At 38.7% G+C, this 22428-nt stretch overlaps 3 protein-coding genes across 3 annotated transcripts; 2 read left to right on the forward strand and 1 right to left on the reverse strand.

Annotated features, from left to right (window-relative positions):
• The first annotated feature begins 542 nt into the window (after positions 1-542).
• On the forward strand, positions 543-10279 carry LOC145897689 (amyloid-beta A4 protein-like). Its single transcript, XM_082986085.1, has 19 exons — positions 543-715; positions 1311-1460; positions 1582-1717; positions 1790-1917; positions 2558-2714; positions 2908-3090; positions 3157-3219; positions 3406-3609; positions 3711-3853; positions 4058-4153; positions 4273-4431; positions 4844-4975; positions 5095-5170; positions 5234-5326; positions 5661-5720; positions 5866-5996; positions 6978-7088; positions 7451-7603; positions 9164-10279. The coding sequence occupies exons 1-19, from the start codon at positions 650-652 to the stop codon at positions 9266-9268; spliced, it is 2346 nt and encodes a 781-aa protein (XP_082842211.1). The 5' UTR covers positions 543-649; the 3' UTR covers positions 9269-10279.
• Positions 10280-12716: 2437 nt separating this feature from the next.
• LOC145898142 (uncharacterized) lies at positions 12717-17692 on the forward strand. Its single transcript, XM_082986577.1, has 14 exons — positions 12717-12789; positions 12854-12908; positions 13289-13536; positions 13611-13641; positions 13715-13782; positions 13854-13954; positions 14311-14443; positions 14525-15571; positions 15635-15685; positions 15759-15945; positions 16637-16790; positions 16866-16974; positions 17047-17189; positions 17492-17692. The coding sequence occupies exons 1-14, from the start codon at positions 12717-12719 to the stop codon at positions 17690-17692; spliced, it is 2601 nt and encodes an 866-aa protein (XP_082842703.1).
• A 567-nt stretch (positions 17693-18259) lies between these two features.
• LOC145899090 (uncharacterized) lies at positions 18260-20206 on the reverse strand. The gene is made up of 5 exons (XM_082987804.1): positions 20114-20206; positions 19558-19622; positions 19374-19460; positions 18985-19233; positions 18260-18698 (listed from the first exon to the last, which is right to left on the reverse strand). Exons 2-5 carry the CDS (start codon positions 19583-19585, stop codon positions 18478-18480), a joined length of 585 nt encoding a protein of 194 aa, XP_082843930.1. The 5' UTR covers positions 19586-19622; positions 20114-20206; the 3' UTR covers positions 18260-18477.
• Positions 20207-22428: the final 2222 nt, after the last annotated feature.

Genomic DNA, 22428 nt, shown 5'->3' on the forward strand with positions numbered 1-22428 from the left:
TGGGATTTTTTTAGTCTTCATATAAGTAGTTTGTTTTTGACTACAATTTGTGTATCTTGCCAATGGAACCAGACTTCCTGACTCTAGATACTTTAGCAGGCCCACAATACAATTGAAGTATTGTATAGAGTTTTTTGCTTGTAGACTACATGCAGTTGTTCAGTGAAATAATGGAATTATTGTTCTACATGTTCTTTAAAGACTATTGTCATAGCGGAAATTTGAAAAGATAAATTTTGAAATTTTAAGGTTCAATTGTCTCAATTTCATAGTTTGGCTAGACAAAAAACTCAAAAAATAAAATGTGTTTTGCAGTGCATTATTGGAAATTGGGGTAATAATGTAGTTAGCCATTTAGGAATAGCCTTTACCACCACATTGTATTTTTGAATGTGTAAATAAAAAAAAAACCTACTGGTTTCAAAGATCACAATAATGCATTTATGTATCGAAAATAGTATGTTCTGATTTTTTGTGAAGTATACTTGTATTAGAAATTGTATTTAACTTGTGTCTAAATTATGAGACCCTTTTTAACATTTTGTTGCATTGTTTCAACAGGCATTTTATTTCTGTCAAAAATAGTACAAAATCAATAAAAGTTTTATAAAAGCAATTGTCCTAAAAATACAACAAGGAGAGTGAAATTATGAAAAGTGGATTGACGTTGATGGTGATTGTGCTGTTGCATGTTTGCACTGCCTCTCCTGTTCAGGTACTAATTATCCTCTTTTTATCGTTTGTTTTGAAAAGTATTTTATGTTTTAGCACCTTTAAGGATCTTAATTATTTTTTTTTTTTAAATGTTTATCTTTATATTTTGTATCACATGATAATCTGACCAAAAATTCAATGAAATTGTTGTATATACTGTGTTTAAAATTGTTAAATTAATTGCAATGTTGTATCTGGACTGTCTGACTAACAGTAAACAAAATTGAGACTTCTACCTTTAGTCTATGTCTGTAACTGTTCAAAGTCCACCAACACCAGCGTTTTTTACGATGTCAGTTTTAGGATTTCACACTAACTTTGTTAATTGTTAGCATGTAATTGTTGTTGTATCAGTTATGCCGTTGGTTGACCTCGACAATGATTCCTGTACATATCAAAGTGCATTGTTTTCTTGCTTCCTATATTGAATAGGATTTTCAGTTTGCATTTTTAGTAGGTGTTTTCACAGGACTTCATAATAAAATATTCATGTTCACTCCCTTTGGATATACACGTTGCTCTTAAGTATATATTGCTTGGTGCACACTGCTTATCCCACATATACCATTTTATGTAAATGTGTCTATTTTTTCCAGTATGAGGATCGTTATGATGCAGCTATTGCCATGTTGTGTGGTAAAAACACAAAACACAGAGATGTAACCACTGGGGAATGGGTAACTGACACAACTGGAAATGCTGACTGTCTCTCTACACCAACAGAAATGCTTAATTATTGCAGAAAGGTGCAACTTATTAGTGTTTATTCCTATTGTGGCTGTGATACTAATTACAACCAAGGGCAATGATTCAGAAATTTACTTTCATCAAAAAACAGTGAAATAAAAAAGATTTTCTTCTTGTTAGGTTTATCCCCAGTTATCAGTGACCAATGTGGTTGAAGAAACCAGCAAAGTAAAAATTGATAGTTGGTGTTCCCTCGGCAAAAGTGGACCCAAATGCAAGGGACATTCACATGCTGTGGTTCCTGTAAAATGCATCGGTGAGTTGATTTGGTGTCTTTATTCCTAGCAGTTTGGACTGATTAGCAAATGATTATGTACTATCTTTGCAGTTGGCCGATTCCAAAGCCCAGCCCTCAGAGTAGATACTGGATGTCAATTTCTGCATGTGCACAATGTTTCTCTGTGTGAGAGCCATCATTATTGGGCAGCTGTAGCTGACAAACAATGTCAGCAACAGGTAAGCCTTTACAGCATGCACATAAGCGTCATAGTGTATTTGATACTGTTGTTGCAACACACTCTGTGGTGTCAAGTTGCCAAGCCTTTGTTACTACTTGTATGGATTATACATTTAATCTCGCAGACTCACCCAAAGCTTTCCTGTTGTGTTTGGTTTAGTCTCTGACTGAGAGTGTCATTCTTAAGAGGTTAAAGTGTCCCATATCCTGCTCAATGGAATTGAAATATGTTTTACAATATTGCTTCCATCCTGTCCATTGTACCTTGTTGCAACATTAGTTACCACAATGTTGTTTTTATTTTAAAGGCTTTAGCGAGTTCCACTGAATTTCAAATATTAACAATATCTAATTCTGAGAACAAATAGGTTGGCCCATATTGCAAAAAAACATGGACATTATATTAGATGATTCAGCAACAACTTATGTCAGTCATCAGTTTAATACAAATTGCATGACTGGACCAGCTCCATGGTTGTACAGAGCTGACTTGGTGGACATCACGTTATCTATATTTTCTGCAATTTAGGCAAAACCTTTCTGTGAATTTGAAATGTTTGGAACGTATGTACACATTGTACATGCAATTAAACCCTTCCATACCAACATGTGCATGAAATTGTCTCTCTTGTTTTACAGTCCATGGTCCTCCAGAGAGAATTCAGTCCTTTGAAGGCATGTGTTGATATGGTCGATGCATGGCATGGAGTTGAATTTGTTTGCTGCCCATCACACAAGACAAAATCTAATGTTGATCTCATCAATCAGCCCCAAGACAAACCAGAACCAGCACCAGGTCCATATTTAAATAAATTTTTGTGCTGTAATATTACCAAATGCTTGATGTTCGGCCAATAATGATAAAGTAATTTATACTATTATGATATTTTTTTTAAATGCTTTGTATAGATTAAATTGTAATTTTTTTTTTCAATTTTTTTAATACTTAGTTTAGTTTAAATTGTAATGTAGTTGATTCCTTATTTTAGAAACCAACTCAATCTGCAGTCTGCCAAAAGTGATTGGAAAGTGCCGTGCAGCGTTCGACGCTTGGTACTTTGATACAAAATTAGGCCATTGTCAACATTTCATCTATGGAGGCTGTGGTGGAAACAAAAACAACTTCAAGAATGAAGTAGAATGTGCTCAAGCATGTGCACCATCCACAATCGGTACTAACATTTATGATTTTGTATTATGTAATTGTGTTTTATTCTTCAACAAACTTTTGCTTACAGCTGTTGACCCTGTTGAACAACTTCCAGTGTTTCCTGGTCTTGGGCCTGTCCTTGTGGAAGACGGTAAGTCATAACGTAACGTTTATTACAAAATTAATAATGTAAAGACGTTTGATTTAAAAAACATGCCACAATAAATTGATTTGTTTTTCACTTTGCTGGATATATGAGGATATGCAATGGGGATTTATCTGTGTTTCTAATTACAATAGCAATATTTGTCGGTTTACCTAAACTTTACTTCGAAAGATGATGCCGATGTCAACCCAGTTTGCAAGCAGCCAAAATTAGTCGGCCTGTGTAAGGCGATGTTCCATAGGTGGTATTATGACACAACAACTGGTCAGTGCCTGCAGTTTGTGTATGGGGGATGTGGTGCTAATGGTAACAACTTCAAAACTGTGGAAGATTGTCAGAGTACTTGTTTAGCCACCACTACAACTACCACAAAAGGTAAAAAAATATATACTGCAAACACTGTTGAACTTTTAAAAACTTAAATATTTGCAGCATATAATGGGCAAATTAAATAAAAATATGTTTGAATTTAATAGCTTCTCAACCAGAAACCAGTGAACTTTCCACAACAACAACAAATAGCTATTTTGATTCTCCTTTGGACATGGAAAATGAGCAACAGCTCTATATTCAAAGTGTTCAAAAGGAATTGGAAGTACACCAGTTCAAGTTGGCCAAGGTAAACAGATGACTGAATGTAATTTTTTTTTTGTGAAGTAATTGTTTCAGTTTCAAAACGTGTTTAATACCTTGACAAGATTGTTGAATACTTTAAAATTTAACAACAAAACTGTGTTATTGTGTGATACAATGTTTTTGCTGATTTCTATCTGTTTAAACTGTGTATGTTCGACCTCATTAACCACCACTGCCTTTTTCACAGGTGATGTCAGACTGGGATGCAGCTAACAGCCAACTATTGGAAAGCGCCATTACCGATCCCAAGGGAGTTACAGGAAAGCAACAAAAACTAGATGCTGTATGTGTAATATTGTTTTCCTCTTGAAACACCCTAACCTAAGAATAACTATGAAATGTTTTGTTTATTATGTGGATTCAGCATAATGCACAAATTTATACATTGTAATATAATTCCAGGATATGCAACGCACAAAGGCTGCCCTTATCCAAGAACACAATCAAAAGCAAGAGCAATTGTCATCTGTACATGAAGCAAGAATGGATGCCCTTCTGGTTTCAAACAGGCAATCGGCACTTCACAATTACCTGCAACAACTTAATGCTGAGGAGCCAGATGTGAGTGTGTATGAAAACACTGTACTTTGGCTTTGAATCTCACTAACCCCAGCAGTTATATCTGCAGCCAATATATTGAGTGATTGACTATTAATGCTTGCGCGCAGCAAATGTTTGTGTTCTGGCTCTATAGAGACTGCTAGCTCATCAATGAAAAAAATGTGAAAAATAATCAACACCTAATGCTGTCTGTATTTGCACCGGTACATTTGGCCACAGTTTCAATGAGGTGCTAACTTTGTTTACTGTCGCTTATCTCATTTTGTGTGCATGTAAAGGCAAAATTAATTTCTTCAAGGTTTTCCAGCCATTTTATATTTTAGGAAAAAATGGCCGTTTGATTGCTAAATGCAGTCATCTGAATTAGGCAAGTCATAATTTGACGATAATGATCAAACTTTTTAACTTTTAGGCAGCTCAAGTTTTCCAGTCACTCCAGAACTATATCAGTAATGAGAAGAAGGATCATGAGCACACAAAACAACACATCAGAACACAACCAGAAAACAGCGTGAAACTTCAAGCAAGACTAGCTTCAATTCAGGTTTTAATTACTACACCAATTTTTTCACTCCATTTACATATCTATTTGGCAATGCTACTTATTGTTTTTATATAATACAGCATTTAAAATCCATTAAAATGTCTTTTCATTGATTTCAGGACCGCATTGCTGACACTCTCACTACCTTGCAACAGCAGCACCCAGAGGTTTATGATCAAATTGACGATGATTTGAGTAAGTGACATCACATTTTATTTTTTAGCTTTTGGTCAGTGTTTCTAATGCAAATTTTTGTAGGTGCGTTCATGGATCGCATGATGCCTTCATTCTCATTTGAGTTGGATGTGGAAACCGACCAAGCAACAATAGACAATGGCGGACTTGAAGCGGGTGGGTCATGGTTGGATTTTGAAAAAGTTTTAAATTCATTGTTATTAGACATACTGAACCACACAACATTTTAGACTTATATACTTATATTATTGGTTTGAATAATTTGTCTCCATGGAAATAGAAATGGGTTAAAATTTGTACTATTATAAAAACTTTTATCAGTTCTAAAAATTATCAATGTTAAAGTTGAAACAATAAAGCCGATAGTGAGAAAAATGTTTTATATTCTAAATATTTCATTGTACCAATATCATGATGAACATCAGTGGTATTTTACTGCATGCAATGTAATTCGTGAACTGCACAAAAAAAGGAACGTTAACTTTTGCAGAAGAAGACAATGAAGATGATTATTATGAGGATGATGAGTACGACGAATACGATGAAGACGGTAAGTGTTTTTCCAAACACAAAAAAGTACTTTCACAGTCCTTCCACATCCTTAAGGCGATTAAAACAATTAGGTTACAAGCTACCCACAAAAGGTATTTCAATAATTTATGAGCTAATGTCGCGCGACCTTTGTATATGTGCAGAGGATGAATATGATGAAGAAGAACTGGATGGAGATGATGATTTTGATGAAGATGATGTTGATGATAGTGAGGAGGATGTTTCCCTACCAAATGTAGATGTTGACATCAATAATGATGTGGACACAGAAGAGGTTACATACTTGTTTTTTGCAACTATTTGTTTTGTCAGCTAGACATCTGAATTACAATCATGCTGCATTTTTGAGATGACGGTTTAAGATCATATCAGACTGTTTATGTCAAAATGAAAGAAAACCGGCATTTGATCAAAAGTAGCCGCCAAATAAATGCCTCCAAAACTACTGCCAAAAAATGCATGTGCGTAGAGTGTATCAAACCTATAACAAATACTGTTAAATCTCCATACAAGTGTCCTTACACGATTTGCTGTTCGCTCTACCAAACAATCCAGTGGCCTTTTACTCGCTTTTACGTGTTCTGCGAATAATAATGAGTAGCGCCAATGCCGCCAAACAATAAGGCTTGAGCTGTAAGTTGTTGACCCGCTGTCTGTGTCCTGGCTTCAAGAAGTTGTCAGTCAGATGCGAAAGGCTGATCGAAGCGTATCTCGAGACGGATGTCAAGAAATACGCCTGTCTGCTCATTTCCGCGTGTTGTGGGCAATTCGAAACGCTTGTTACGTGTAATGTGTTTTCTAATTTCGTCCGACGCGTCGCCTTTCATTTCGGTTTTCATAGTGAGAGAAATAACCTTCATGCCCGCTGTGTAAGGTACTTGGGTCATACGATCGTCTCGTTTTTAGGGAGAATGGCACTTCCTGCGTACAAAAAGTGTTTAGGTAATTCTGAAAACCGATCGGTAATTTCCTTGAACCAAGTCCCTAAGTTACGAAATAAGCATACTGTTCGAAAAAAAAAACACAATTCACAGCAAAATGTCATTTACTCTTTATTGAAAACTATTGTATTCATTTTTTTACCTATGAGTTAGTAAATATGTTCGTGGGGACGAAGTATGTTTGAAAATAATTTCCGCCCAACACAAACTTATGTACATGTGTTATCAATTCGCTCATCACGGTCTGTGGAATACCTGTAATATTGCACGCTCGGTTACACTTCTTTGTATGTTAAACGAAAATATTTCTGTAGTATTCCGATAACGAACCAGAAGATGATCCCGAGGACGCGGATGAGGATGGGGATGGAGATATGATGGATGTGGACGAAGACGAATATTACTTCAACAGTGCGGCAATCATGGTACGTTGTTTGCTGTGGAATTTAATCTGTACCTATTAATGTACAGAATAAACAGTACGCCCTGGTTTGCGGTTATATCGTCGTCTTGAAGGGGTCCAAAGGTATTTGAGCCGCATTTGTTTAACTTCTACGTTCACTCTATATACACTGGCGTCAATATTCTAGTTCCAGTCCGTTTTATACCCTTTATCATTTAGAAACGATAGAACATTTTTCTATTGTTTTGCTTGTTGAGTTTCTGCTTGGTAAGTCACGCGATGTAACTTGGCGAAACCTTATTTTCTCTGCGTATACATTAAATTGTAGTGGATATAGGTTTTTTCGTATGTCAAGTTTAAGCCGCTAACGAGTTTTTTCCGCAGGGTGCTGGTGGAGACCGAACGAGCGAAGTTGCTTGGCTCAAATGGACCGGAATAGCTGTGGTCGGAGGTCTTGTTTTGATCGTCTGTTTCGCCTCCATCGTGCATTACATGGCGGTTCGACGTCGAATGACTCACAGATTTACACAAATCAAGGTACGAGATCTCAGTTCCGATGATAATGTACACTCACCTGTCCACAGTCATTGTTTATTTGCGTTTCGGGTTTAAAAACCGTTAAAGCAGTTGCCAGGAAGTTAAACAATGGTTGTTTGTTGGGAAATACCCCGAAACCATTTTCTATGAACATAATTTTACGAGCTTGATTTTTTTAATAAACACCAGCGCCCGTTACATAATCATCGCACGTTTAAAAATGAAACCAGCTTTAATGGTGTTTCCTTTCGCTCGTGATATTTACGGTGCGTGTTTAACCCAGAGGTCGATATTTGCGTATTAGGATAATTTAATTGTAAGTAATAGGATGGGGATTACGTGATTAAGATTCGTGACTCTTTGGAGTTCAATCCCTATCGGATCTAAAGCGTTCCTAACAGTTCGTCCAATACCGGCCATAAAAACAAGTCAGCAACTGACGTCACGCTCCTCCATACGTGATATGGTCGAATAGTTTCCAAATAACGTTCGTGAAGTTTGTTAAACGTAGGTGTTGCAATTGTGAGTGTGGGTTGCGCAAGGTGGTTGTCGCGACTCATTAAGTTCAGTCAAGCAACAAAGGTCGTTTTAATTCACAAAACCCTTAAACTGTGGTAAACACTTGTGACTCAATGCCCAGTTTTTGCCTTGTCAATAAAATGTAAATGTTTAAAACACTCGTTTAAACTAAATGTAGAATAAAAAAAGCGCTCCGAACCATAGGCTACCCATGGCCATATAATGTAATGGCAAATGTAAAAGTTGGACCCGTTCACCGTACTTTTTTCGCACCCAACTGCAAACCCCGCGTCGGTCTAATTAACAAACAAGTGTCAATCTACGTTGAAAGGCACTCAAGCGGTTGTTCGTTATAGCCTTGCTAATTAAATTCGCTTCAATTGGTTGAACCGGACGTGGAAAGGTCGATGACGAAATATCGATGAAATGCCTTTGCTTCACCCGGTCACTCATCAATTCTACCCCTTTCCATAACCTTTCACAATCCGTAGAGTTTCCTGGAAAGTTGTGAATAGCGTTTTCGCGAGCATTGTGCAGAAGTTTCAATGCTGTCGTGTGCTGACTGCACATTTGCGTAAATGGTTCACTTTCAATGACTTAACTGCGTAGGCTTCTGTTATTCAAACCTTCAGCGACCATCGTATGATTTCAGACAGGCCTCGTCGTTCGTCGTTCGCGTGATTTAACGGCACAATAATGTGTCAAACGACATATTACGCATCGATGTTTGACTGTGAATTAAATCATGTATGAATATGCGTTTAAGCCGGAATTTTTTGAAACTACATCCATATCTAATCTTAAATTATATGGTTAAAAAGGGCCATCGTGTGGATTAAGTTCTTCTTTGTCCTCTTTGGTGCAAATGAAATACTTAGTTTAGAAACAGTTTCGATTCGACAAGCTCAAACAAATTTTTCTCAAGCTTCGCTGACATGCTGTGGCACTTAGTTATCTTAACCAAACTTACTGTAACAAACGTATAGTAAAACTTAAACGCACTAATTTAATAGAATGTAAGTTAAAACAGTATTTTATCAGGTGGATGATCACCTCACATCCGAGGAACGCCAGCTACTTCAGATGCAGCAGAACGGATACGAAAATCCCACCTACAAGTTTTTCGAGAAGCAACAAATGGCCTAAGTGACGCCACCCAGCGGACGGTGTGCTGTACATAGAACTTTTCCTGACCGATCAGTTTTCTTCGTGGTAACGCTTTACAATACGTTGCGTAAGTTTAGTGTGCGCATATATGCTTCTCTGCGACTTCGACCACTTGCGTGTTTCTGACGTCATTGGCACTTCCTTTCTCTCCCCTTTTTGTCCTTTTCTTTCATCTCATGGTGCGCAAGTAATTGCTCTTAAATGTCAACGCATCTTTCGGTGATGGAACGGGTTTAAATCGGTCGGTACAACAGGGTAACGGTGTTTTAAACCAGCCACATAGCCCCGAATAACAAAGTAAAGATATTAAAAATAAAGTTAACTGCTTGTTCTATAACCTTTAACCCCACCATTGTAAAGTGTCACTCGTAACGCTTGTCAGCTTTTCGATAACTTGGTTTTTCTGATTCAAAATGCTCGTCGGAATTTCTTCAATCACTAATAAGACTGCAATTGTTTTGCGAATCAACATCATCCTAAAATGTTATCATCAGCCAATCAGTATTCCCATGTCCCTTCTTTGTACGCGTTCCTGTACATATTTATGTGTGTGTATAATTCCGATACGACGATCTCGACGCATCCAGAACGTAACTGCGTAAATATGTAATATTTTACGTGCTTTTAATGACAAGCATTTGCCGGTAAGTTATAACTGTTACAATCGTGCTCCACAATTTAATGTTTTTTGGACAGGTTCTGTCGCGATACACATTTTTTACCGATCGTTTGTGCTGTAGCAAAGTTCTGTGGTAGTTGTTCATTGGTGTCTCTTTGTGAATCGATGCTAATTGTTTTTTAAATTTGAAAGCAACTGCGGATGTTTTTTTTAACACTGATAAATGTATCAAACCTAATGGTAGCAATATAATATTTAATGAAGGTTTTTTTTACTGGGTAATATTGAAGCGAAAATATTTTTTGTATGTCCTATCGATGTATGGCGTGTAGCGTAATGGATTGTGTACAAACATGTAGTTGACAAAACTGTCTGGTGAAATGTTAAAAGTTTCAAATAGGAGTTGGTCCTGCTACAGTCAGGAGTATAACGTGTGCTAAACATGCGCTATCTATCTGGAAAATGTTCGGGCACTTCCAGCAAAAAATGAATGGAATAATTTACCAGAATTATAAGAACATTGTCCTTCTTTCTACTCACTTCCATTCATATTTCAACTCCAGTTAACCACAATGTCGAATAGATTTTACTCAGGGAAAAAAGGCCAACTTTAGTACAAGGCAGGGCCCTTGAGCGAAAAATGTGCCAGTGCGAAGGTATTTTTTTTGGAAAGCACATAAAATTGTAGCTGGAAGCAATTCTTGACGATAGAAATCTCTTAGTTACAATCCAAAAACTAATATTCATGGACCCCTGGACTCGTTTGGGTTCTGATGTGGCGCACCGTGAACACTCATCGTCCCCTCTTGTGTTATCTTAAGTAAAGTGTCGGTAGCTGAAACTTTAGTGGATAATGGAATCAAGCTCGAAATTTATTTTTCCGCTTTTTAAGCATCGTAAGAACTGTTGGCAAGATTGATATTTTCTGTTGATTCTCAGCAACTGAAATGACGTGTTTACAACAACCGAAATTTAAACCATGAACACGCTTTTCAAAAAACAATTGGAAAATAGCGACCTGCTGGTCATAATTATTTGTTAAACAAAAACAATTTCACTGTCAGAGCGTTGAGTTTTTACCTCGTATCATGAGCCCATGTTGATTTCCAGAATCATTTGTTAACCTGGGTTTAACAACACAGTGTTTCCAAAAAATTTTCCCAAAAATTTTATTTAAGTTAAGGAACCCCCAAAACGTCAAGTAATCCGATAAACGTTTTTCACCAGTTATCATCATTTACTAGATAGTAACAAATGGAACCTTTAACATTTATTGACACCAATGTGAATAATAATAATAATTTTTTATCTCCACACTACCCAGCTCGCCTTTATTGTGTCTCATCAAACCACAAACCTGGTGAAAAAATGCGTATGATCGTTTGTGGACATGAAACAAAATTTTGTCTTTACGATAATCTTTGCCTGCCTTCGGTTTGTTACGTGCGGGCATGTATTTTTTGCGCTAAAAACTTCCAGTTGTGACGAGCTGCTATCTAACTTGAAAAGCAGCATAAATAAAAATCCCAAACAGGGTGCGCGATTTACATCACGCAAAACCCGACTTGCTGGTTCAACCAAGTTCTACATGCGTGAACATAAACAGTTCGGAGACTTTAGAAGCGGTTGTGCGATTAGACGGCGAGTCGGGAGCTCAATGAATGACGAATCCCGATGAGTAAATGATCGACTTATGTCGTGGCCTTGCCATAGTGATTAAGTGATATATGCAGGTGGAACCCATTTCGCCTTCTAGTAATCCTTAATGCATAGGGTGGCAATCTCCACGTAATATTGCGTTTCTTCAAAACCCTATTTATGCTGTTCTTTTACTGCGGAAGTAAACACGACTTTACTCAATAAGGCTCTTCATTAACCTTCTTACCTTTGCATACCTTGTGCAGAGAATTAAAAGTTTTTATCAAAGAGTGGAATTTTAAAAATAATTGTTTTCATGATATTTTTGAAAACACATGATAATAAGTAGGAAGTGACTGATCGTTTTTTTCTTGTAAATAACGTGTGTCATTATTTTACAACCGGCAAAAATTACCACCTAAAATTGTACCCAATTTGACCTTTCCATAGTAGATTAACTCACTGTTTATTGTGTTAAACGCCTATTTCGTCCATGAAATTTACTTACTCATGCGTGAAGGAGCAGGTGCTTTGAAGTACCTCAAGTAATTATGGGTTCGGGTTGCAGGTTCCTTTGATAAAGGTCGTAAAATTGCCACGGCGTGTGAATTTCTTGCTTTGCAAGTGAAGTATCAGCATCCCTTCGCCACGGCTCTCATTAATAATAGCCGTAATTGTTTCGCGACAATGCCAAATAATTTTATTTCCTTTGACGTTTTTACGGTATCGCAACAGGGCGAGCGCACTTTCTAAATCCTTTCATGCGCTGCGACTAGTTTTGCATGCGGCAGTGCTGTTCATAATTAGATACCAAATTCCGCGCTTTGTTGTCGTTTCGTGCCTCCCCCCTGCGCCCCGATAATCTGCGCCCATGCACCTCTAATGACGAAGCCCGCCCAATTGGACACAAAGAAGGCACTCGTGTCTTAACTCTCCACGTTCATCGGAATAAAACAGATGTCGATCGCTTGCAAGGAATATCACTCAGTAATGTACGTGGATACATTCATAGAGACTAGATACAATTACCGGTTGTAGCGGATATGATCGTTCACGTATGATAAGCACAGACCAATGCAGTTTTTTACATAACATATGGATTTGTTGCAGAAAGGTTTTAAGTTGATAAACGCATGATAAACACATTTGCAAAGTCTAAAGCAAGACGGAATGTCTTACGCCAGGATTATATTTGGCTCGCTGGTTTTGTGCCTGGTTTCGACACATGGGAGCGCTGTATCAGGTTTGCAATAACAGGATTAATTTTGGTTGAACGAGCTATCTGGTAACGTAACAAATTTTTTTAGTGGTCAACTCCAACAAGGAAGAATATGAGTGCCCTGAAATAGAAGACAGCATGAGGTTTGTTGAGTTAAATATATTATGTGCTTTTTACGCATGCAATAGAGCAATTTTGTTCGCGAAATTTTTACAACTGGCAAAAGAACTTCAGCGTTCTTCAAAAATGCCGTTGAAGGCAGAACCATAGAAATCGTGGTAATGGCATGAACAAAAACCAGTCACAAAATTTATATGTTCAAAATAAAACTAAATATGATTTTTTCATTGGGATGCGATATGCACTTGGAATGTGTAATCTTTGTGAAGCCGACTGGCGAATGGGTGGAAAAAATATCTGTGTGTTTTAGTGTTGTTACGTAACGATAAAACGAAAATCATGCGCAAAATCAAAACAGTAAAATACGGATTATCTTTGTTTATTTAACATCGCGTTCGTGCAGAAACGACTGTGGATTTCCTGGAATAACAAGTTCGGAGTGTGCCGAGAGAGCATGTTGCTTCAAACCCACAAGTACAGCTGGTGTTCCTTGGTGTTATACTGAACGATTTGAGGAAACCACTTCCACTCTACCCACCACAACCACAGTACCCAGGACAACAACCAACCCAGTCCAGGCTTTTACTCTGAAGCCTATTCCTCATTGGATACAAGTGTTGATGAACGCGACTACTGGTGCAAACACTAAAAGTAAGTGGCTGTTTTGTCGCAATGTAGTGATGTTTTGGTTTTGTTTGTTCGACTAACCTTGATTCTCGTTACAGAATCTAAACAACCGTCGTCAGAATTGCCTCTGTAAGTAAAACCTTTCCAACAAATGCCAAAAATTCGCGATTGAAAGTTTGTAATTGTTAAAATATTTGTGCAGATTGACACGTGAAATTAGAGACGAACTGATGTGCCAAAACACTTACAGGCTGTTTAGAAAAGTTAGAGGTGGGTATATAACATCCGTTCACATTATTTGGGCAGTAAGGACCATGTAAACAATTTGTTTTACATTGCAGGTGCTTCAAAATGTCAGATGAATCTTGATATGCGGGTATCGTGTATCGGACGTGATTTTGCAAGGAAAGCAGGAGAAAGCGAGTGTGAAGCTTGCACAAAAGTAAGTTAATAAAATAGTGATCTTTTTGTTGTTTTGGTCTGTTAGTTACCCACCTGCTTACCCCGGCACGCGCCTTGCTGCGACTCTGTCTTCTCCAACCGCTGATGAACACAGCAGTGTTTGAGACGTCTGCTTCGGCTAGTTATTACCTCCAAGTTTTTTGCACCTAAGCGATCTATAAATTTGGACATTAGGTTTTATGGAACTTAAAATAGTCGAAAAAAGTCTTGATGTGTTTCAGTGTAGAAGTTGGTAATGCGAGTTGTTGCCGCCGCTAAGGTAAAACGCGTACAGTTTCTAACTTAGCTTTGTTGGTTTCGTTTGAGGTCAATTAGTAAGAAACAACTAATTTACAGCTGAACTGCTGTTACGATCCGGTGGTAAAGGTGATTGGAAGCAAACGAGTTCCCCATTGCTACAAAACCATGACGATGACAAACACAACGCAACCACCCACTACAACTTCTACAAAAGCGACGACAACCACGAGTAAATATATTTGCGACGTAGCTTTGCTATCACTGTGGAAATGACCTGTACTGTTTTTGTAACCAAAACTTAATGCTTTAGCCACAGACATAATGACCGCCTCTGCTACAACTTCGGGTCCGAAAAGGTACTGGCCTGGAATTCGTCCCGAGTATCAACCAGGAAACACACCGAAAGTTGCTCAGTCAACAGGAAATATCGGGCCGGGGTCATCCCTGTTCAATGGCATGAACCCGAGTATTTCTAATGCTTTCGGACAAAATACCGGCGGATCACCCAATACATTTCAAAGCTTCGGTAGTCCTGGCGGGATCAGCCAAGCGAACGGCAACATATTTAACATCCTGTCTTCTCTGAGACGACCCATGAACCTTCCTACAACAGTGAATCCTGCAATTACAAACTTCCTCCAGCAAAACACAGCGAAACCAATGAATACACTGAGCATGTTATCCTTACTCAATCGACCCAGAAACGCATCCACGTCGGCGACATCAAGCCTTTCCAACATTCTGTCAATCCTTGGGCAACAACAGCAGGCTTCAACCCCTCCTCCTGCTTCCAATAGCCTTCTCTTCAGCAACTTGCTCTCCGGACTTAGTGGACAACAATCGACCGGGACATCCTCAAATTTACTCAACACTTTATCGTCACTTTACAACAAACCGTCATCCGGAAACACGAACCAGAAAACCGTTTTAAACATTTTCGGGAGCCCATTTGAGGAAGAACCCGTTACTGCAGCGCCCCTAGTTACCAACAAACCTCGCGTTTCCCAGTCAAACTCCATGTCACAGATATTTAGTAGTTATTTGAACCCCAGCAACTCAGCGGGATCCGGTTCCGCGTTGACAAATCTCCTCCTTAACCGATTGAGGCCCTCCACGGCCCCCTCATCCGCCGGAGGAGGAATGTCCAGTCTCTTATCTCAACTTCTCGGGAATTCGCCAAGTGCGAACTTGATTTCAAGTCTGTTATCGAGCAACAACAGACCGTCCGCTGCAAAACCAACCGACAAACCTGTGCCAGAATCCCCAACCAAGAAGCCGAAAGTCCCCACAAGCATTGGTATCCCGGTCTTATTCGAAAAAGAGCAGCGTCCATTGCCGCCTAGAACATGCTACCCTCGTAAGTTGTGTTTTTTGTCGCATTTGTGTTTCGTGCACTTCTTCTAAAACACATTTTTTGAAGGAAATTGCGGACACCGAGCAACAGATGGTCAAATCACCCACCGTATCGTCGGTAAGTTTACCACAAACACTAAACACTGTACGTAAGTAATACGTTACTTATTGCATTGAAAAAACAATTTTAGGAGGACAATGGTCAGGAGGTATTGAGTATTGGCCGTGGATGGCATCGTTCCGTCGAACATTCTTTGACGATGACAGATTCATCCATGTTTGTGGCGCAACGATTATATCAAGGCGCTGGATCGTTACCGCTGGCCATTGCTTCATGGCTTATCGAAGGAGAGGAGTAAAACTGGTCGGACAGAAAGAGTAAGTCAACCTGTCACGCCTTTCAGCTCAAAATGGCCGTTTTGTCACAGGAATTATATACATTTATGATTAAATTGCCGGTGCAATTGCTTTGTGGAAAGAAACAATATAAAACATGTTATTTCAAATTGTCAGATAAAAACAGCGCTTCGGCAAAAACAACAAGCCCAATATTAAACTTTCAGGTTAATTCGTATCAATATATCCCAAATTTATATTTTGCATTATATGTGTATTCTGTTGATGAGCTTTGTAATTTCTTCATTTCCATATTTCTTACCATATTAGTGTTATTGCCACCTAGGTTGTAGGAGTAAAATGCACGGGAACACAAAGTAGGCAACTAACCCTGTGAGATACTGATTCGTCCTAAGCATATACGTTACAAGGCCAGAAAACCAGTTATTGAAAAAAAAACCGTTTGGCGTTAAGTGCGAAACGATGACACTTGAGCTCTTTGAGGAGTGTTTGCTAAATGCCGAGCGTGTATTTGTCCTACTGTTCAACCTGCCACAGCGCTTACACAACATCCAAAAAAATTTGCCTTTGCCGTACGGCTGACGTGACATATTTTTTATAGTGAGCTGTTTGGCTATTTAGCTCACAAGATCGTTTTAAGTCACACCATAGCTACACTTACTATATGATAACATTATTGGCCCTTTTGCTTCAACGTGTCATATTTTTTTAGAAAGTTCCCTTCAGTTTACGCTATACACGTCGGGAAGTACTACAGAGACTCGCCTGAACCAACGATGCAAGTATTCGAAATCGAGTCATTTGAAGCTCACCCCGAGTACGATTTCCGATCCCTCAAGCATGATATCGCCGTGGCCAAACTAAAGGTAAAGTTTCAAAACATACTAGGAGCTACAAAGACTTGTATTTATTATAAACTTGTACATTAACTATTTTGGCAGGAACCTATTCAGTACACGAACTATGTACAGCCTGCCTGTCTACCAGAGAGAGAGGACATACTGATACCTAGGCAAAAAGCGTGGGTTACGGGATGGGGTGAAACCTTACGTAAGTGTAGTGACAAGTTTCCGAATAGATATAAATCGTTCAATATTAATCAGAAACGTCATAATCTTGCAGAGGTCGGCGATCAGAACAAATCCAAGTTGAAGGAGTTGACTTTACCGTTGATCGCCAACAACAAGTGCCGGTCGTTTTGGCCAAACCACTTCCATGAGGCTTGGATTTGTACCGAGGGAGCTTATCTGGAAGACGCGTGCGCCGTAAGTTGACTTTTTGTTGAAACGCCAAGTTGTTGCAAAGTTTTATTTTTCAACAAGCCAAATCACCTGATGTGGCAAAATGTTGAACTTGGTAGTTTTCGCTGAAAAGGAGAGTTGGAAGGTGCTTTGTAGTTTGTCGCAAAGTTTTGTCAGCAGTTTTTAAACATTTTAGCAAAATATAAAGAAATAAGGCAAAAAACTCAAAGAGTAAGAAATTAAAACTTTTTAACAGTTATAAACCAAAAGTTTTTTTTTTTTCGATGTTTTTTGAACAAAACCTCACGACCAGTTGTTTGTTACAGGGTGATTCGGGAGGACCTCTCATGAAACGCGGTATTGATGCAAGGTGGGATCTGATTGGAGTTGCAATCGCCGGAACCAGAACTTGCTCAACTGTAAAGACCGACATTAAGCCAGGAATCTACACGAAACTCGCTTATTATCGAGATTTCATTGACGTCGCGACAGGCGGAGCGTGCAATGAGGAATACAAGTTCTTTTAATTCGTTTATTACGCGTTTTTCTATTTATAAATTGCCTGCAAAAACGCCTAGCATGATGTCATCCTTGTAAGTTAGTTTATTGATTGCTAGATATAAATGCTTAGACTGCATTGCATAAAATGCAAGAAGTTTCAGGAATTGGCATCGTTATAGAAATCGTTCAGCATTTCATATTGGAAATTAGGTTTAGGTACTAATTACTTTTGTTAATGGAGATGCAGTATTTCTGTACATATTTTTATTTCATTTTGCATCGAGCTAAGCTGTTTCGAAGCAGTTACAATAGCCTTCCAGTTTAACGCCATTTTTGTTATATTTTTTTGTCATTTTACTGTGATTTTATCGTCGCGCTTTCATGGCCTGTCATTGTTTCCTCAGTTTGTTTACTTCAACGTTTAGTAGCAAACTGACACCAATACATTATTTTCCTTTTTGTAACGTTTCTGGTATTGAGACTGCACTGCGTAATATTCCGAAACAAGCTGTGGTAGAAAGAACTCCTTCTACTCTCTCGTCCAAACACCATCTTAATCATTTGTCTTCTTGACAAACGACTAGGAAATTATGTGAAAATATATATTTAGGTAGCACCAAACAAAACTAAAATCTATGAAACAAAACACAACAACAGGACGAAAATACAATTATAGGAGGTACTTGATTTCACACATTCAACTAACTGCAATGGCATGGAAACTTAATACGAACGACAAGATACAGTCGCTAAATATTTGAATACTGCCCAGCAATGAGAAAACTTCATGACACAGAACATAACTCGACAATTATTTCTTTTTTGACTTTCCCTTTCGTGGTGTCGTCGATTGTCTGTTCCTGCTTTGTCCGCTTTTACGGGCAGTAGCCGACGACGTTGCGCCATCATTTCGGTCGAGCGAACCTCCGTTCGAATCGTAACTTTTTCGAACCGATTTATCTTTCTTGTCACGTGGTCTTCGGCTGCGACTCTCGGATCTGGATGGAGGCAAGTCGCGACTCGCCAACCTGGCTGTAAACGCCCACAAAAACCTGTCTTAGACCTTCGGCATTGTGTAAAGCTAAAACACCGGATTATATAGTGTTGAAGGTTTGTTGTCGAATTTTGAATAATTCTTATTCTTAACAACTAAATAAACAACTCCGAAAATATGCGTGGCAACACTTTCGAAAGTTACCCGGTTGCCAACCAACGCGAATATGTATGCCACCGAAACATCTGATAAAGGTTGTTACAGATAATGCGTTTTTACTATTGTTTTGGATCTAATTCATTGGGCTTGCTGAAGTATGGTCACCTGTGAACTTGGTCGTGACGATGCTTCCGTTGTTAAGCAAAGGAATATAAGTCACATCTTCCAGAGGTGATTCACCATCCACCGTCGTTGATTCACTGGAGTCTGGGGTTTGTTCAAGTCTTCGCGCTCTTTTGACTTCGATCAGCACCAGCCTCTCACGATCAACACTTAATATCTCGTTTGCATATTTTGTCGAGACTTGAGATATGTTCTTCAGGTTTCCATATTCGTCCGAAAGATCAACTTCCACTTAACATGGACAAGTGTGCAAAAATGTAATTTCAACGGTGCAAGTTTTAAACACACAACCGTAGAGTTTGCTTTTATTGTACGGACATAGAAGTAGTTTATTTTGTGTTTTCTCCCAAGCAGCTTAACACACCACTTACTTTCTTGAGGAAACGCACACCGTGTTTTGATATTTTCCAGCAGTAACCGCGTCTGACAGTTCGGATTGAACAACATTTGTTTGTTGTCTGAAATACAGTGCACGCCATTTACCATAGCAACCGACAATGTAACGAGTATCAGAATTACTCATTAAAATCAAGTTAAAGAGCTGGTTAAAAGTACCTCCATAGTTCAATTCAACAAAAGTCATCTTCGTGCAGAAGACGATATAATTCCCTAAACAGCCCCTATTACAACATGTCTATAATCAAAAAAGTTTAGACTCCTGTATATTGGTAATGTAAGCTTGCCTACTGTAAATTTCAGACAGTTTGACAAATTTCTGACATTTGTTTGACAAAGTGCCGCCTTTACTAAGCCCTTTAAACGGTAAAGAAAACACTACTAGGCGACGTCGTTATTCATTAGCAAAGGTAAAGAAATCGCGGCTACCATGTTTCGTCAGTAAACAACGCTCAGCTTTTGTCAAACGCTTAGCCAAGCTTTCATTAAAACCAAATATTAGTCAAGGTGATTGTGTTACTCTGCAAGGCGGCCTTTGGTCTGCTGGTACAGTGCAAAATAAAATCATTATTTGTTTGTGAGGATAACGAAACGCATTATAGTTGCAAATCATCGCCACTACACCTTTCTGTTCATTAACAATACTACAGACCTGCTTTAGAACACATATTTGCTACTTCTGAAGTTATGGTAAATGTGATCTTGAAGTGCTCACGTTTCTGTCTGGGGCGAACGTAAACTCCCTGCGGGTAGCAAGCCAGCTGAAATCACCGCAAACAAGACTCGAATAATTACAGGCCACCCTAATTCTGGCTTCGAGCGGTGATTTCAACGCAGCAAGAGATTCCACAATATCACTTCTCGCCATTCAGACTCACGGTAACAATAGCACAAGTGCCTTGGACGATTTTCAAGCCTCGATGTCACAAAACAAACAGCTCTACGTAACAAAGGTAGCATCAAATTTGGAAAGAGCACAGGAGGCCACGAGTCACTGCATTTCCAAGCTATAATTTTGGTTTGATTGAAAGGGTTTGTTTGTGACGTTATTTTCTGACTCATTGGTTTACCACAACTGAACAACCAACAAGTGTAACCCACTTTTAACTTGACAATCGCCTTAATTTTGCTTTATACATTCGTCTTCATTAAGTTCCTGTCGATCAACTTGCAACGCGTCCATCTATTACTTACAGCGTTACTCTAATATAAGTACATCATATATTAGGTAGAATGGAATCATACACAATACATGGGGTTAAACAAGTCCATTATTATGGTAAAAATTTAGGCACTTCAGAGGAAAGAGTGTGCCAGCGCGAGGACCTTGCGTCTTTGTGATTACATGAGATTGTAAGTGGGACCAAGTCTTGAAGTGTAAATCCATCAGTTTCAAAGCAAGTAATGATGTTCATGGGCCCCATTTTAGATTCAACAGCCCCTTCTCGGTTTCGCATGGGTACTTGTGCGCCGTATAACTACACAGTCCTTTCGCGGGACCTGAGTATTGACCAAAAGTTAGTTTGAAAATTTTGCTTGCGACTGCCACCTGGAGATAAAAATAAACATAAATAGCGCCTACTAGATGTCGCTGTTGGGTATAGGTTTGGTCCAAACAAATTGTTGAAGCAGGTGTAACATGACAACCAAACGGTTAAATACTTGACCCAATACTGTTGCGCTGCGTACGTCGGGTAAGGTATTTTGCGCTTTCTTGTACATGTTGGCATACATGTATATATCTTTCGTTACAAGACAGCTGCACTTAAACTTAGAACAAAGTAATCTTTACGTTTTGTCCACCAGATGTATGCCTGCATGTATACAAGAGAGCGCAAAATACCTAAGAAACATATTGTGGAACTGAATGATTATTTAACCCCACAAACTGTACAATGCCTCTAAAATTCAGGGACCAAACTATTGTTATAATCTCTGTTGGTGGTATGGTAGACCGTTTATTACTAACATTATTGAGAGAACAAATAACCGCGCTTCTAAAAAACAACACGTTTGGTGCTGTTTGCAGATTTATTTCAAAAGAAATTACATTATTTTGCATATATCAACACAGTATCAAATGCTGTTAGCACAAAAGAACTTAAACGCGCATGGACAATAAATATGCAAAAATAAAAATGACATGGACATTGTTAGAAAGAGTTATCGAGTCATACGTCCCTGTTTAAGGTGATTTTCGGACATCACCGTCAGTGATCGCAACCAGTCGCACAGGGAAATGATGGGTTGCGGCATGTCGCAAAGGACGTTAGATGTGTTTAAAAAACCAACCTATTACAGTGCATTTTTAAGTTACTTTAAAACCAACAAGTAACGTTTATTACTTTGAAGCAACCTTTCTGGTTCACTTTTTTCTCCAATGCGCGATTGAATATGTTGTCTTTGGACAGCCACTGTACGTACATTGATTGGATTTTCAGTTCTGCTTCATTGGTCCTACGTTTTTTTGGTTTGTGCATGCAAGGTGCAGTCACGCGTAGCTCTTGAATTTGAAGTAAAACAAAAGAGAGAAAATGGAAAATTTTTTGCACAGCCATCCGTGAAACTGACAAATGAAGCGTGTGACTGTAGATTCCAAAGACTCCCATGTCATACCAGTGACATGGAATGTCGATACGACGATATCAAGACAGCGATCAGAGTTACCACACAGTAGGTAAACATCATTCGCATCACTGCTTACAGAGCAAACGTAGATCGTATAGATTGATGTCTGTCTTCAAATATCACATATTATTCCCATAATATGGGTTCTCTATGAAAAAACGACCAAATTACAAATATACAACGTCAACTCAACTGAAACAGTTAGGGTCGACCGATTGCTGTATTTGTGCGGTTTCTGCACGTCCGTGCTAAATCAGATATATGCTTACATTTTTCCGTATTAGTGCTGTGCGAAGTGCGAAAATTGCGGCAGTCAGGAAACGACTTATTATCTGTTTTAATAGCTGTTGCGGCGTCCATTCGCGGAACGAGAAGAAAACATCAGCGGTCAGGAGTGAGCAA

This window comes from Ascidia mentula, chromosome 4 (assembly GCF_947561715.1).
Source record: "Ascidia mentula chromosome 4, kaAscMent1.1, whole genome shotgun sequence".
In the NCBI taxonomy this organism is placed as follows: domain Eukaryota; kingdom Metazoa; phylum Chordata; class Ascidiacea; order Phlebobranchia; family Ascidiidae; genus Ascidia; species Ascidia mentula.